This window comes from Betta splendens, chromosome 7, assembly GCF_900634795.4.
Source record: "Betta splendens chromosome 7, fBetSpl5.4, whole genome shotgun sequence".
In the NCBI taxonomy this organism is placed as follows: Eukaryota; Metazoa; Chordata; class Actinopteri; order Anabantiformes; family Osphronemidae; genus Betta; species Betta splendens.
Window position 1 is genome coordinate 6630449 of NC_040887.2, and position 17300 is coordinate 6647748.

A 17300-nucleotide genomic window follows, 5' to 3' on the forward strand; every position below is an offset into this window, starting at 1 on the left:
GGTCTGCGAGTATCAAAGCCGCGTGTCAGGAAGCTGACACTCCGACGCTGCCAAGGCTGCGCTGGGAGAACGCCGAAATCTATGCGAAGCACATTAGAGGAGCCTCTGTTATACAGTTATGCAGTGTGTGAGCGCAGACAAGTGCATCCTGTCACTCTGCCTGTTTCTCAGTGAACACGAATGTGGAAAGAGGGGTTTTGTTCATTTTGCAGCTCAGTTCTGAGGATGTTGTCACGTAAATAATCAAACAGGAGCTTGTGAGGATCAGTGAAGCCTGGGTAGAACCAGGCTAAACCCGCTCTACCTGTACATATGCAGCACCACCCGGTTCATGCTAAACCGAGCTGAGTCCTGTTGAAAGCAGTGAACATTCAACACGACGCGAGGCGAGCGGACGCAGAGCCGGGAAGACAAGCAGGTGATTAACGAGCGAGCGGCGTAAACAGAGCGGACAGTCGCGGGGGAAGGTCGAGCGGAGCGCTGAGGAAACTGACAAGCGCGTCCCGACAAAACATCCCGGCGACCTGAGAGAGGAGACGTGTGTGTGTGTGTGTGTGTGTGTGTGTGTGTGTGTGTGTGTGTGTGTGTGTGTGTGTGTGTGTGTGTGTGGGCGGAGAAGATGCAGGACAAGCGTTAGACAGGACATGGGTGCAGACTATAGAGTGCGTGTTCCTCGTGGCCACGCCCCTTTTCCTTCGGGACCATTACCGGTGCTTCCTGTTTCCTGGCCTTTGGTTTGAGGCCCAGCGCTCAGCCTCTGTTCTATTTTCCAGTCCTTGTTTGTGAGCAGGCTGCTTCAGCGTCTCCACAGGCGTTATTTCTAAGCACTACGGGGACGTATTGATTGTCACGCATCTATCCACATGGTTTTAAATTGCCACCAGCCACAGGCCTGAACTGGTCCGCTGTCACAAGCTTTTAGCGAGCAATAATTAGACTCCACGGAGGAATCTTAGTGTTGTTTATAGTGTGTTTGCATTAATGTGGAGGTTCACCAAACCCAGAGTGAGGTCAGAATGACGCCTCTTTGTGCCGCCTGACGGCTCCACCGCGCCTCAGATAAAACCCTACTCCCCGTGTGTTGTTTACATTCAATGGCTGCCATCAGCGCCTACAGGAAATGGAGCGGCGTTCGCGGCAGAGTGAAAGCGTCGGCCTCGAAGGTCAGGGCCGTCAAATAGCCGAGAAACACCAGCAGCCCATTTCTGTGCCTGATGGGAGTCAGCGTCCACGTTTTTATTATTTAGCCTTCATCGCTGTGTGTCCCTCACCCTCACTTACTTACCCACGGCCCTGGAGCATTATCTGTAATTCTACTGAAAGCTGCCTGTGGGCGTGTTGCACTTATTCCACACGTGGTCTAGATGCACTTTCTGCTAAGTTTGTGCTAAAACGTCTTTGCCTTCTTGTTGCCTCTCGTGTCGTAATGACCAGATGTTTCCCACTGTCTCGCAGTTGTACTTCAGCGCGGAGCAATCTGCCGAAGATGAGTCGGATCCGTTTCCGTTTGGAGCTGCTTGATCCAAGCCTTCAGTTCAGAAGAGGCAATTACCTTTACTGGCTGCCGACGAGAATCGCCCCATTTCAACCTAATAAGTGTGCGTCACCTTATGTAATGAATGTTCACACTCCAACTTAGCGCTGGCGGGAGGACAAACAATGATTAGAGTGGAATTATATTTAAGCTGGGCTTCGCTGATTCCAGCGATACAGAAGAACAGATGGAAGCTGGTGGACACGTCCCGTTCCACTGCGACAGAGTCGTTTTGCAGAGTAATACTGGTCGATCGCTGCCGCACTGCAAAACAACATGTGTCCAACAGCTTTTGATTTGGAAACTAATGGAGCTGTTACTTGGAGATGTTCGAGAGAAATAAACCCAAATGACACCGGAACAGCTGCCGAGGCGTGATTGCGATTCATTTCTGTGGCACGAAGCGGTACGCGCCCGCTCTCGTGCGGAGGCGCCGGCCCGTCATTGGCCGAGCGGCGCTCCCGCCGCCTCCTCTGATGTTGTTCTGCTCCGGCGTTTGATCCCACTCGAAGCCCGGCCAATTCAAGTGACCAGGTGCAGTCTCTTCACAGCGGCACAACAGATCTCCAGGCGCCGTGTTCTCACCAGCGCCACAATCATATGTGACAAATTATTCCGCTTTTTCACACTCCGGGGACTGAAAACATCAAGTTCGCTTTCCAATTTTATTTCCTTAACATTTCTTAACATTTCGATCGCGGCACACGCCGGCTGCTTTTTTCGACCTTTTTCCTCATGATTTTTCCTCTTGGAAACAGTTTGGGTTTTTCTTTTTTTATTGAGTTTTGCTTGAAACTTTGGGCCAGGAAGGATCTAATTGAAGCACAAAGCTAACGTGGCGCTTTCAGCTTAGCGGTTCCAGTGAACAGGCTCCAAACGCCGGCCTCGCTCCAAACCGGTCGAGCTGCAGGATTTGCTGATTAACATGGCGGCACCTTGGTCACGTGAAGCACCAGCACCAGCCAGGCACGGCGCCGGAGAACGGGCCAACGCAGAGTGGGCGTTTGTAGCGGGTGCGGGTTAAAGGGTGGCGGTCGGAGAATTCACGCTGGCTCAGATGAAGTACTGCTCGTTTACAGGGCGCGAGGCCGAGCCGCTGACGCCAAAAAACGTGCCTTGGGGCCGCGGAACTCGCGGACTGGGTCAGCTCACAGTTTACACGCCTGAACGGGGTCAAAAGCGAGGTCGCGGGCGCCTCGCCCTGTCACGCTGCGCTGTTTTGACTGTGTCTGCGGCTGAACGGTAGACGTGAGGGGACCGTCTGCCAGGACGCCACCCACCCGGTGCCCTCGCCTCGGCGCTAGCGTGCTAGCGTAGCGGATGCACCACCCGGTCGCCAGCAGCATCTGTTTAATTGGGTGCCATTAAGCCATTAGCTGATGCTCCTATAATGAGGTCAACAGCAGGATGCTAGCGCTCGGGCCGCCGCACGCCGGCCTCCTCCATTTCTGTCCAGCTTAGCATGGCAACCAACGCCTCCCAACCCCTCCCCCTCCTCACCCCCCCTCCCTCAGCCATTCTTCTGCTCCATTGAGCGCGGAGCCACGTGCGCCCCTCTTGTTCTCTACTCGAGCAGCATCATCGGCAGTGACAAACATCATTAGAACGCTCCCCAATGAGCGCCCCACCTTTAGCTGCATGCTGTAGCCCCGGGGGGTGGTGGTGGGGGGGGGGGGGCTCTGCTCCTGACTGGATCTTTGTGCTGACCCGTGTTTGCACGCTCGCCGTTTGACTGTCCACTCCAGTGAATCACGCGCCCAAGCCGCCTCACCGTCCTCCCTCCTTCCAGGATATTATGCATTAGCTGCGAGGCTCTGGGGGATGAAGAAGACTGACATCATGCAGCCTTTTCGTTGCAAGTTAGCCAAATTGTGGTTGACGATCGGCACGAGGCGAAAACGACCGAATCCCCTTTGTTAAGCAAAAATTAAAAATGTGAGGAGCTGAAGGTCTTTTGACTCAGGAAAAGCATAAATGTAGCCTGAAATGTTCTACTTATCTAAAATCCTGGATCTGAAGTTATTATTATTCCTATTACTGCTAGGCTTTGCTTTCTGTATAATAGACACATATTTTTAATACTGAATTAATTTTTTTCATCTAAAAAAAAACACACACTAATCAGATTTTAGTTTTTGACGACAGCAGTAAACACTTTCTTGCAGCAGACGACCAACTACTTACATGTTTTACAAAAACTAAAATGAAAATATTAATCGTGCAGCTGTCTCTGGGTGCTCTGGTATTTGGTGCTCTGCTTCATGCGAAGTCCAATTATTCATAATTTAAGGCCTCTAACATGCATGAAATGTTAATCTGCGGACTATTAGAGACGCACTGTCACAGAGACTGTTGGGGCTGGAGCGTTCATTAAGACACAACTGTGCTCGGAGAGCGACTGTTTCAAGTATTGACGCTCTGGGACCTTCTTTATATTTGGGCAGGGTTTATAAATATTCCAACTTATCACTTCATTGATTATTCAAAACTGACAGTTACATGTTTTTTTCATTTCTAGTCCTAAAATTCAGGCCATACACTCGATTTTGAGTATTGCCCTGCTTCTCTTTGTTTCTGGGTCTAATTTGGGTTTTGAAGGTGCATCAGTGAAATGGCGTAGGTTGAGAAGCATGTGGTGAATCTGACCTTTCGTGGCTTTGGCACGGTCCGACTGTGACACCGGCTGTCCGTCTCTCACCAGACCCGTTTCCTTAAGTGAGCGGCCTGGCAATGGCTCCAGCGCCTTCCTTTTTCCACTAATGTACATACAATATATGGAATGCAGCCACGGTGGGCAGAATTTGGATCGGCGGGTCTTTTGTGGGCCCGGTGCTGAGGAGCAGATGCACCTGTGGTCACAGATGGAACCCTGCAGGGTGTCGCTGGCTCTGAGCTCTGGGATCGTGCGGCCGCTCTGTTATCGAGTCCAAGAGGTGTGTGACACGTTTGTGGCAGGTGGACTGCCAGGTGCCCATGTCTTCAGCTGCTGGAGAGATTCATGTGTGCAGGTCTGATTAATACATTATATTACAGGGCTAAATGTGATAAATTCAACGAAATAGCCAACAATATATCACGAGTTTTCTGAAAAGTGTCTGAATTAAAGATAAAGTCCTCTTTGATGAATAGTGTGAACACGGCAGGGACAAACTAAGCAGCATGCAAAGAAGAAGGCTGAGATGACACCTGAAAGCTAATGTGGCCGTGTGTGTGTGTGTGTGTGTGTGTGTGTGCGTTCATATAGTACACCTGTAAGCCCTGCACTCACTGAAGCAAAGCCTATTAGAACAAGCCTAAGACGGAGCTGGAGCTGTAAACACGCCCACACACGCGCGGTGCAGGCATGAATTAGACCCCCCCCACACACACACACACCACCCTGACCCCCCCCCCCGACCGCCACGCCAGCCGCCACGGCACGCAAACTTATTGTCCCGCCCGACGCCGAGGTCACCTTCGACAAGACAGCACGTCTGGGTGCGGCGCGGTGCTGTCTGCGAGCGCGAGGCTCGGTTCCAGCCGCGCGGCGCATTCCCCCCCCCCCCCCCCCCCCCCCCCCCCCCCCCCCCCCCCACCGCAAACGCTTATTCATCAGCTGACAATGAGGGATCCAGTGGCTGTCAAGGGTAAACTTATTGTTCTGCATCGCGCAGCGGCTGCTGGCGTCTGAGCAACTCTATTCTCCTATTCTCCAAAGCCACTTGATGCTACAATGACGCGTTTAAGGGCAAACTTTATTTCCAATCGGTCGTGTAGCCTGGCGCTGCCACCGTCTAGCATTTAGTATCTCAGCCTGTTTTGTGCATTGTCCAATATTTGGTGCAGATTAAATATTGATCCCTATACGTTTTGCAACACCGTGACAAATGCTCCCTTGAGTGGAATTACAAGGCGTTACTGGAGCCCACTCATCATTTTACAGATTCCGACAATTTGACTACAGAGCTGAGATGATGGCACATACTGTACTGTACTTTGCTTTGTGGCATTTTAATATTCGCAGCATTTAAGGGTGAGCGGCCAGGGGAGATAATATTCCGAGTTAACTTTTCACGGTGCCACTGAGATTTTGGGCCTGGTGATGGGGCCGTAGGCCGTCTCCCGGAGAATATCTTGTGCTGCACTCATTCAAATAGCCTCTCTATCAAACTCCATGAGTCCCTTTTGGTCAGTAGAAGATTAATATTGGTTTAATCTGATATTATTACATATGGGACAGATGGAGGAGTGGAACGCCTCGGAATTCTGTTGTAGAGTGTTGGTGGAAATCGTATGAGGACTATCAAAAGTTCTTCAGGCAACATTTCAGGAAGGAGGTGGCTTCTCCTTGTGCGTCCTTTAAATATAATTTCTCGTGCGACACCGACACTTGGTTTGAACGATGCAAACTGTTAGGAGCCTCCTGCTACGTTCGCTACATAGGTGTTGCATATTGTCGCTGAGTGATGAGTGAGACATGAGAATTGATTTGAACCGCAGAGCTGAGATTGTTTCAGTCTCCTCGTCTGCAGCTCATTAAAAGCTCTCTCCTCGTACCGGCAGATAATTACCAAGGATTTAGTGCAAACTCTCACCTTGGAATCAAATAAGCCTCCTTGGAGCTAAATGTCAGTCATCTGCTTCGAAGATGATAGCAGCGGCGCTGACACGGTCACCCTCGCGTGGGTTCAGCTAAACTTGTAATTATGGATATTACACGGAGTGCGATGATGTGGCCTCCGCTTTCATCCGAGCACCACGTAGTGAACTCCAGACTTTCCACAAGTGCACGACGCTCTTGATGCTCGCCTTGTTGTTGTTCTTTTATCCCGGCGCCCCACACACAGAAGCAGCCCTTTGAGCCTCTGCAGATGCTGGTGAGAGCTTGGAAATCAATGCACTCAAACAGGGATAAGAGCGGCTTGGTTTTGGATAACTCAGGGTGTCTTAGTGTGCATTATTCATTAGACGGGAGAGAGACAGTCACAACTGCTGCCACTGCAGAGGTGCTGGAGACGGAGCATATGAAAGCTAAAATATATGATTCCCTAAATCTCAGAGCAGGAGTACTGCAGTTCCGGGTGTTTAGGATTGTCTTGCTCCCACTAGACAGGTTCTGACAATGTTGTACTTATGAAACAGGAGAGACAACCAGGCCCCTTTCAGCACAATGGGGTGAGAATACATACACTTTGCATGTGATTGTGGCCCCTGTATGCATGGATTACACATGCATAGTGCTTACGTGTGCTTTGTAGGCGTCATGGCAACCGTTTTTAATTCAGCATTATAATTCATCATTGTATTTACACTAAAATCGCTTCTGAAGATCATCCAAGGCCGAGCATATCGCCACACGTACAGTACTGAACACAGACAGTAGTGGTAATTCGCCTTTGTGACAAACGCTGAGGTCGTCGTCTGTCTCCTCTGAAGCCGTCACTTTAAATCTGGGGTATTTCTGAACTACCTACTCAAAGCTCAGGAGAGTGGGCATCTTATAAATCCGTGTGATGCATTTCAGAGTCTCTCTCCAAAGTGTGTGACGGCCTTCAGAGAAGACTTCGTTTGCACAGATGCACAAACATGTACAGAGAGAGATGAATCAATATTTGGAAGAAACTTCTTCATGTAGGTTTTGCTTTGAACGTGTAAAATTCCGGGGCCGGTTTGCCACATTTGCATCATCCCGCGGTTGCACCGACTCTGCCTGCCGCTGTTTAGATACGAGAGCCTGAACGAGAGCTATTCAAAATAACCGCTCTTGATTCCCGGCGAACGCTCGGCACAGTCGACATGACAATACGTGACTAATGCGGAAGCGGTCCCGGTTGTGACCTCGCTCAAAGACACAAGCGCGGCTATTTTATGGTTCAGGAGCTCGGCTTTTGGAAGCGAGGAGACGGGTCGGCTCAAGGTTAAACGCTCTGGCAAGACGGTGATTAGCGCAGCGAGTGACGGCTGCCGGTGAGAGAGGGAAGTCGGCCGCTTGAGGTCCTGTGATGTCGGCCACACACAGTTTGACCTATGGAGCCCATGGCGAAGGCCCTGTGTTTACGGTTCCAAACTAACATCAGAAGGTAGATGTCATTTAACAAGTTATTAGTAACTATTCTATTCCCAAGCATGTATTTTATCTATTTCCCGACATGCAGTGTTTTCATTTTTGCCCTTCGATTCGTGCACCTTAGTCACGAAGACTGAGCCCTATAGTTTTCATCCTTGTCACTTTTGGGCCCGTAGGCTCCACAGCCGCGTGCTGCTGCCGCATACAGCGCCCTCGCTGCGTGGGCCGATACGGGGCTCCGTGACAGACGGAAGGCAGCTACCTGTCACAACCCCCCACAACCCCCGAGAAGCGAGCACAGGCGTGACACCGGACGCGTGTGCTTCTCCTCCCTAGCATAAAATCACGCACAAACACGTGAGGCGAAACAGTGGAGGCGGGACGTGATGAGGCGTTTATGATGATGCAACCGCGTATCGGCGCTGAGACCACAAACTGACACCCGGCTGATACCGGTGCTTCAAGTCCGGGAGCAAATCCCTCAGGACGCCATTCGCCGGCTTATCGGGAGCGCGGCCAGATGTTGTCAGGTGTGCACACAGTTGTGTGTGTGGCAGCCACACACACAACACAGGGACCAGTGGAGGTGCTGTAATGAATTGCGAGCGACCGGGATGAGCCTCTGATCGGCTCCTGAGTTGGTTGTTCGCTGACAACCGCTATGTCATTCGGTTTGTAAACAAATGAACTAATGTATGTAAAGGGTTTCAACATGAATAAGTGACTCATTAAGAGCTGATGCGTGATTTGAGTCTTCCAATCATTCTTTGGAACAGTGTGTATTGTTCTCCGTGCCTCCATTTAGTTTGGGGATGTTCATCTCTTGTATTATTCTCTTTGGTAGATAAGAGCCCATCGTTATAAATTGCCCTGGACTGGTAAACTGAATTTGCCGGTTTTAGAGCAATGGGGAACCTGGAAGTCGAGGTTTATCTCCGCAGACACACTTAGAGCGCAATGGATTAGCCCGGTTCATTGCTAATTGGGTTCCAGGGTTTAGCCGGTTGTTATCAGCGGCAATAAACGAACATGAACCATTGTCCCCTCAAAGGACAGAATAACAGATCAGGCGGCGTCTGCTGCTCCCGTCGTAGCTCGATGGCTCCCACCGTTTTGTGGGTCAGCAGCGGAGCGTACACTATAGGCACCGGCCCCACGTCAAGCTTTATGTCTTCCTGGACTAACAGACTGGGGCGGCTGAACTGTCGACTGTGCACTATTTGATTAAAGCAGAATGGCACCACGCAGAGACAAGGCCAAGCATGATTACCCCGGCTCAGTCAATGCACACTCAGGCTGCCATCTGTGCCGTAAACTTTGCTCAGTGCAGGTGCAGTCTGAAATCCCCCCCTTCATCTCCGATGCTTCTCACAAGCACCAATTAAACCAGTTTCCCCCAAAACACGGACTGAACACATGAAAGAAAAACACTGAAGCAAAAACACAGCTGGGATGAATTGTGCGTGGAGAACATGGGGCTTATTGAGTGGAGGGCCAGGTACGGTGCTGTATTTTGGCTACATACTGTAGATTTTTGGTTAATGATGAGTTTTCCCAACAACACGCCGCAGACGTGACAACGAAGGTAAAGAGAACGAGCCTGCAGGTAATTAACATGGTGTTTGTCACATCCGACGGTTGATTTGAATTCCGCTGTGTCGCCCGCATCCAGAGGAACGCGGGCGCCTCCGCAGCCAACCAGCCGCCTCCTCCTGCACGGAGGCAGCCTCGGAAATGTTTGTCTTTCCGTCTCCTGGCACCGCTGACATCAAGCGGCTCGTTTCGGCGGCTCCCTCGCCGCCCGTGGACGCGCGCGCAACTCACGGGTTCAAACAAAAAGCTCCCAAATCAGCAGCTCATTGTCTGATGGGGGACGATGCTGCACGCTGCATTCGGCCCCTGGGAGGGCGGAGGCTGCGAATTCAGGTTGTTTTTTTTTTCTTGGGAAGAAATCATAACAGTAAAATGATGAGAAATGTTCCCTCTAGTTTGGAGAATTAAAGAATTGATGAAATATTCAAGCCCAGTTGCAGATATTAGTATTTAGTGTGACTATACTATTAAGTGTTCCTCGGAGCTTTGATCTCCCTTTATTAGCCCAGCGCACGGGTGGCTTAGGAATACTAAATGTTCTTTCAGTGGGTTAATCCAAATATTCTTCTTTTCCTTCTGCTTTTCCAAGGCTCAGCAGGGCATTCATTAATTTCCTCTGTAATTATCACTCTCCCATTGGCTCAAAAAGACGGAGATTCCCTCAAATCCCACTCAACGTTATGAGTGGATTACGAGGCGGGGGAGCGCAGCATAACAGGTTCTGTTTTAGTTTTGTGAGCTGGGAATTTCACTGAGGACACAGTCATACTGTGCAGTGGGATTTTAAATCAAAGCTAATCAAAGTCAGCCAGTGTACAAAAAGTTTTTTTAATTTGCTGAGCCAAAAACCTGAGTCACATTACAAGTATACCTAAGAAACATCTTTTCCAGCAGTGTGTTTGTGTGTGCATGCAGTTATAAACTATCCCTACCACCCTCACTGAGACCAACTAGTGGATAAACACCACAGCAACAGTGATCCCAGAAATCCATGGCTCTAAGATGACCATTAGTCATAACGAGCAGTATCCTCCATGGAGGAAAAGCTCGGGGGCCAAGAGGAGGTTAGTGGAAGTTATTGGACACGCAAAAGGAAGGAGGGAAGCTCAACACAGCTGCCCGTACTGTACCTGTGGCCTTAACAAAGTGCCAGGAAACAGACGTGGAAACCTGGAGAATAAACCAGATGTTCTCCTCAGAAGAGAACACGAGAGCTGACCCACGACAGTGAGAGGTACGAGAAGAGGAAGCGTCACTTACACCAAGACCCCTACAGGCCTTTATGTCTTTGGAGCTTGGTTCGCCTATGGCTTGGGAGCTTAGGAGCCCTGCACAGCAGCTTAGCTGTCCCTGGACTGGAACCTGTGGGGACCAGTGTGGCCCCCACCTCGTCCTGTTTGCCCTCTGTTAGGGCTGGCAACGTTTCTAAAGCGCCGTCACAACATCACAGTCACATTCATGTTGTGTTGTGGCATCACATTATCTGTGTTTAATGTCCTATAAACCTGTAGGACTCCACCTTGTGATTTAACATATGCAGATTATTGCAATATATATATATATATATATATATACACACACACACACACGTACATATATCGAATGTTGAATGGAAGATCTAAACAGGTGTTTTCGTGAGGGTAATTACGTGACGTCATCCATAGCATGAACTGGAAAAAGAAGCTTTACAATTTAATAAAAAAACATGAAGTCAATAAACTGGGTCTACTTTTTATCATGAGTATTTTTAATACGTGATAAAAACAAACGTAGGCCTATTTAATGCAGGGCAGACGTAGAAATAAAGAAATAAAAATCCTCTCGAGACGATGATTTTAGTCTCGTATCAGTTCGGGACGTGACGTTGTGTAAACTTGCAGCGCGAGGAAGGAAAAAACAACTAAACTATCCGTCTCTAATGTCCCATGTGCCATTTCCGCCGCGCGCGCGGGCAACTGGTCTTCATCCTGTGAACGAGACGGACGCTCAGACGGAACACCGACGCCAGCCGGACCGTGAACGCCCCTGACGAGGTGAATTTATAGAGCGAATTTGAAAACACCGTCACGCCACAGACCCTTTTGTGAGCGCTCGCCTCCGTGGGTTGGCTCAGCTCAGCTCAGCTCAGCTCAGCTCAGCTCAGCTCAGCTCGAGCCCGGCAGCGGCGCGAGCGGGATGGTCGCACTGCTCCAAACGCCTGCGCGGGAGCCTGGAGTGCGCGCGGAGCGGAACGGCGGGCTGCTGCTCGGACTCTGAACGCACCGGACCGCGCCGAGGGACCGTCGGCAGTCACCGCAGTCCGCCTTGACGCGCGGGAGGGGGCACACGGGAGAGTTTGGACCCGAACCCGCGAGAGCGACGTCGGCGCTCGGAGCAGAAGTTGAGAGTCGCCGCCGTCGACTCGGTGAAGGAGCCGCTCCGCCGAGGGCGCGAGGAGATGCGCGGCGTAACATGGATATCGGAGAAGGGCTAAACATCAGCGAACACCGCAGCGCTCGCGCTCAGGTAATCAGGAAGATTAAATAGGTTTTCTTTTCCGTTCAGTGTGAACCGTTACTCCATATTAGCAATTATTGCGTATTGTAACCCTTATATTAATGTCTCTGTGGGGAATTTAACAACTACTGTATGGATTTAACATTTCCAGTTGTCAACTTCCGAGCGGAGTTGTGCAATTTCTCCAACTCATTAGAGACGGTGCCGTTGTCAGGTTCCGGTCGCGCGGTTCCTCTATCTGTCTGTCTGTCTATCTATCAGCGGCTGCTCATTTAAAACCCCTGGCAGGACTCATTTGTCGTCGGCGGTCCACGGGGGGATTGGGCTCGGTCATTTCTTCCTCTCTGTGATTGCGCCGAGCTCTGGGCTTGATTGCCAGTCACCGCGCCTGGAGCCCCGGCGCGTGCTGCTGCTTTGGAAATAGTTATTCTCGTAAAGTCAAGTGTCCATATGTTTGAGAGGGAGCTGATGAAACACCGGGGCCGCAGGCGTGTGCTCCATATAGATGCTAATGATCCCTGCAGCACAGTATTTGCACTAGGGCTTGTGTCGCATGTGTGTTTCGGTGCTGATCCCGGACCAGGTGGACGTCCTCTGTTCGAGCTGCGGCTCAATTCCCTCCACTACACCGCCCTGGGGTGCAGTTGCTCCTCTTACTTTATGCAAGTGGCTGGATCAGCGGAGCTACAGTGGCCTACTCCACTTCTCTTTGGGGAGATGTGCTTATGACGACTGGACCAGTTTGTGATGATGTCACTGTCTCCAGAAACGAGGAGGAGGAGAGAACATGTGCTGAGCATCCCACTGAGCAGAGCTTGGTTTGAATAAGAAAGGGGGGGTAACAGAACCTGAAGATAATTGGTGCAGTCAGGAATATGTGCATTATAATGTATGCAAGTAGGATTGGTTGTATTCTGTATAGCTGCCGCACAAAACTCCAATTTTGGATCACATCTTCTCTTTATACTTCATGAAGCTCAGAGGGGAGCTGTGCAGTTCATGTTCTGACCTCCTCCTCCTCCTCCTCCTGCGACTCCTCAGAGACGTGCCCGTCCATAAACCGTCCACAAACATCTCGCCGCGAGGGGAAAAAAAAACCCCGTAGAAGTCGCAGAAAACAGTTTTTTTAATTTGTGCCGCGCACATTCTCTAAAAGTTGTATCCTCTCTCGAGCGGAGAAAAACACATTCACTTCTTGACTCAACTTGCGATGTTAATGTAATGGCACCGTTTGATCCGTCGCGCAGCTTTTTGCCGCCTGCCTCGTATTAAGGCATCGCCGCGCAGCAGTTTGTTCAGTATACACAGCTTAAGCCACAGCGCCTACTGTGTTTTGTTTGACAGTATTAAGAGCTTGTGTTTCCCCATCCTGGGCTTAAACCCCCCCACCCCCACCCGTTATAACTGCTGAGTTGAACCAAAGTGCGCCGCCGAAAACCTGAATCTGTGTATTTAAGGAACTATTAATTGGCAGGCTCTTAAATCCTAATGGGATTCTTAATTACTACCTGGGTAAAGGCAGGTGCAGCGGTGTTGCCAAGCACTTGTGCCTAAAAACACATTTAGTCAGAGCTACCATCAGCTGTAAGACAAACAAGGAGTATGTTTGCTGCAGACGCCCAATTAGAGTGATTAATATCCATTCTAATCCAGTCACAGTTCGTTTAATTGCTCCGTCGCAATCATTTATCAGTTCTGGTGCATCTGTTATTATTTTATTGTGGTGTTTGTATTCTTACCATATGCCGTGCATATTATGATAAAAGCTGGGCTTGGAGAAAGCAGCTTTTTGGTGTTACCACAGCCCAGGCTGGGAAGGTGAGCGCTCCTGGAGCGGTCTGGAGAAATGAGGAAGCTGGCGTGTGTTGTGTCATGCCTGCGGCTTGTGTGCTTAGATCAAAACATCATTAGTCTTTTTGTCTTGTGCCACTATTTGAGGTAGAATCTTGGCCGGGGAATTTGTTGGCACTCCCATGGCGTGCCATTTGCGAGCGGATGGAAATAAATGGGTTGGCACGCTTAAAGGGCTATGGAAAGGTTGGGGCTGACTGGGTATAGCTGCATACAGTAGGTTCCTGAAGAGCAGAATGGATATGAAATTACAATAGCCCTAATTATTTTCTTTTTTTTGTTTTGTGGTTTTTCAAGAGTACAGTGTGACAGTCATTAAAACAGGAGAAAGCAAGTTCAAGCTCCATTAGAACGTACAGTTGTGCAGCAGGCTGTCAACATGTTTACGCACCCACAGGATGTGACACCTACTTAACACGTACATTAGCAACAGTCACATCAGTTCGGTGATGAAAAACAAAAGAACAGAAGTTGCCATAGTAAAGAAGAAATGCTCTTGTTATGCGAATGTTTACTGTAAGCGACGCGAGGATGATTTGATTGTTGTCACTGTTCGACAGAGCCGGCGCATGTTTGATTTTTTTTTTTGATTTTTGAAACTTTCCGGCGTCGGACCGACGTTTGATGTTTTTCGCGAATCTGAAATGAGTGCAGGCACCCGGAGCGTCGCATGCAGCGCAACGCCGGTCGAGCCGGTGTCTGCAGATCGAGTAAAGTCACAGCTCAGGTGATTAAAGATGCAGCATTGTATGCCATTTTTCCTGCTCCTGTCTTGTTCCTGCAGAGTGTGGGAGTCTGCTCTCATTCATGATTTAGCGCCCGGGACGGCGTGCGTGTGTGCGTGTGCGGGCGGGCGCCTCATGTATCTCAGTGTGAATTTTATCTTCATATGGACACTTCAACCAACGGGACCTGGAGTACCCTTCTATTAATACATTTTTTAGCCCTGAAAAATTGATGGCAGCGGAGAAAGCGGGCGTCGTGGAGGGGGTCGAATCGAGTGCCATCACTGTCGGCGTCTGTGGCTGACTGAACCACAATCTGTGGCTTATCATCTCCAGCTGGCACCGTCGGTGAGGGAGAGGAAGGAGGCGTCACTCTGACAACGGCGAAGTTGGGAAGAGAAGCTTTGTCTCCCTCAAAGCGCCTGTGTTCAAGTCACGAGGCGCTCGCTCTCGCAGCCAGGTCGCAAATCCATAGAACCCAACCACGAGGCCATTGCTTGACTCACGCAGGATTAGTGGAAAGCGGGGAGGTTTTTCACTTCACCGCATGGTATTATAGGGAAAATTAAATCACTTTTGATTTTTGATCACAGGGAAAAAAAAACATTTGACGTTGTTTCTCTTTCGATTGATTAAATGACAAAAATAATTGGCAGACTCTTCAATAAAGCAAAGAACATAAGAGTCATTTGGTGGATTGATAAGCAGCAAAGCCTGGTTTAGTGAATAACTGGCATTAACCTTTAAATAATGTCCATATTAATATTGAAAAATCATCATTGGAAAACGGGCGCAGGGATATTGAATTCATCACTTAACCCACGACACCACCTGAGATATTGGCACGGGGAAGGGCAACCTTTTATGTCTATGCGTTATGTTATGAAATGGGAGTCTGAGTCTGATGTTGTGGCAAATGCAGTGGAATTGGGTCAGGAAACGTTTGGCCCCAGACCTTCATTTCAGCCTCAATCATATTCCATTTTTCAACTTCTGGCCTCTTCCAGAGAGACGGACGACGGTGGAAACTTGAAAGGACAATCTGAGCGCCTTCCCAGTCATTAACCTACTTGTCATACAGCAAACAGGATGAGAGAATCCATCTGGGATCATAGCGAGTCATCGTCCTTGCCTCTGCTACTTAAGGTCACCGGGGTAATTAATTTGCACTGACGAGGAAGTCAAACAGTGCATTGACACTCTCGCCATCCTCTCACAGCTATTTTAGATCAAACAGCTGTGTTTTATCTCCACACTAAGACCCCGTGTGATGTCTCCTGTCTCAGGACTCAGGAGTAATGGAGATCAAGAGCTTTACTGTTGGAGACCAGCCGACACCCGCTTGTTTGAATGAATGGAGCGTCTGTATCACAGTGACTTGTCTTACTATAAAGACTGTACACATACTGTAACATCTGGACCTTACTGTTACGTGATAATTCAGCAAGTGCACTAAAATGTTGAGTCCAAATATTTACATGGGGACAGAGTGAAGGCTTCCTTCCTTTTCCTTCCTTTTTTTCACAGCATTGTTTGGAGTAATATATTCAGCACATCTCTCACAATTATTTCCTCAAAGCAAGTAGCACTTCAAAAAATATCCAGGAGCACAAAAAGGGATTTGAAGTTTCTCTTTCAGTTTTATTATTAAAAGCCAACATTTACTCGTGACATTTGCATCCCGGCAACTGCAAGATAAGTTGGCGCTAAGATGACACTGTAAAACCCAATCTTCACAATGGGATTCGTGGGGGGAGAAAAAGTGTTGCCTTTAATGGTTTAGCGCGAGCAGAAGGAAGAGCGGTGTAGGCGAATGTGTCAGGGACATAGCTGATAGATTCACATAGGCATCAGTATGCTCTGTCATGCCTTTCAGTGGTGCGACGATAAGAGGCGAGCAGATAACTGAGAAAGTATGAAAGCCTAATCTTTCAGTTGTCTCCGCTTTTTTGGCACTTGCCTCTCGATAGACTGTACTGTATGTTCTTATTAATTTCTCCCCGCTTATTTATTTCAGCATGCTGATGGTGTGTAGTCAGAGGAAACTGTGCCATCAGTCAGCTCAATGTACCAGAGAGAGGGGGGGGGGGGTCCGTCTGAGCCGAGGCGATGGCTAATTTCCTCTCTCCATCCTTCCGCCCTCCAAGAGCAACTTATCATACGCAAACATTCATCTGGAGCTCCATCGCGCAGAATCACGGGTGTCGCTGCCTTCGGGCCGCTGGAGCACTTGGACAAACAAATACGCCGCCGTTTATCAGTGACACTGGGGGGGTGTTTCATCATCATCCCCGCAACTTTTTGGGGGGGACTTCATTCGAGACCAACCAGGGATAAATGATGGTTTAGTACAGGAGGAAAATCAATCGTGCGAGTCTCTCCCACGGGACGGAAAATAGGTTCGCGCTGTGTACAGTCAGCTCTTCGTGTCACAAACACCTAATCCCCGCAGCTCAGAAGACGCGGAGGAGCCAGGACAATGCTTTATTACATGCTAAGGATGTGTCTGACAAGCGGCTTGCTCTTTGTTTCATCTCAGCTGCGTTGACTGCAAACAGACGCGTCTTTCATGTGCCGCTCGCAGACATGATCCCTATTATGCAACGCTAAGAACACTTCAGCGAAGTCTTTTGTGAGGCTTTGCAGGCCAAAATCACTTCCTGTTTGCGTGTGAAGGGGGCTTTTATTGATTACCCTGACAAAATATACAAAAGTGAGCAATTCACTGCCACAGTGTTTAAAGTTATAAGCTGAGATTGAGGATGTGACTCTAAATGTCTAATGACTTTTCCCCCTCCTCCTCTTCTTTCTACCTGACAGAACCGTGAACGTGCTGGAAAGGACAAGCCATGATACTACACACCTGTGATTGGATCTGAGCTTGTACTGACCAGAGACCATTAAAATGGAGTTGCTATGGAAACTTGTAGTGCTGCTGTCATTGGTGGAGTATTTGGCAGGTAAGGGTCTCAAACACAAACTTTCTCCACGCGGTGAATTGTTATCCATTGGCTTTGCTTCTTCTTTGCGATGGTTCCGTGACATGAGACACAGG

At 49.2% G+C, this 17300-nt stretch overlaps 1 protein-coding gene across 2 annotated transcripts in view; it reads left to right on the forward strand.

The window, feature by feature from the left end:
• The first annotated feature begins 11061 nt into the window (after positions 1–11061).
• Positions 11062–17300, forward strand: part of cntn3a.1 (contactin 3a, tandem duplicate 1) — a 48024-nt gene continuing 41785 nt past the window's right edge. The window contains exons 1-2 of one of the 2 annotated variants that reach the window (XM_029155106.3): positions 11062–11678; positions 17066–17205. In XM_029155106.3, the coding sequence (XP_029010939.1) occupies positions 17151–17205 (55 nt within the window). In that variant the 5' untranslated portion in view covers positions 11062–11678; positions 17066–17150. The remainder of the gene's footprint in view (positions 11679–17065; positions 17206–17300) is intronic. The other variant, XM_029155105.3, reaches the window with a different exon arrangement.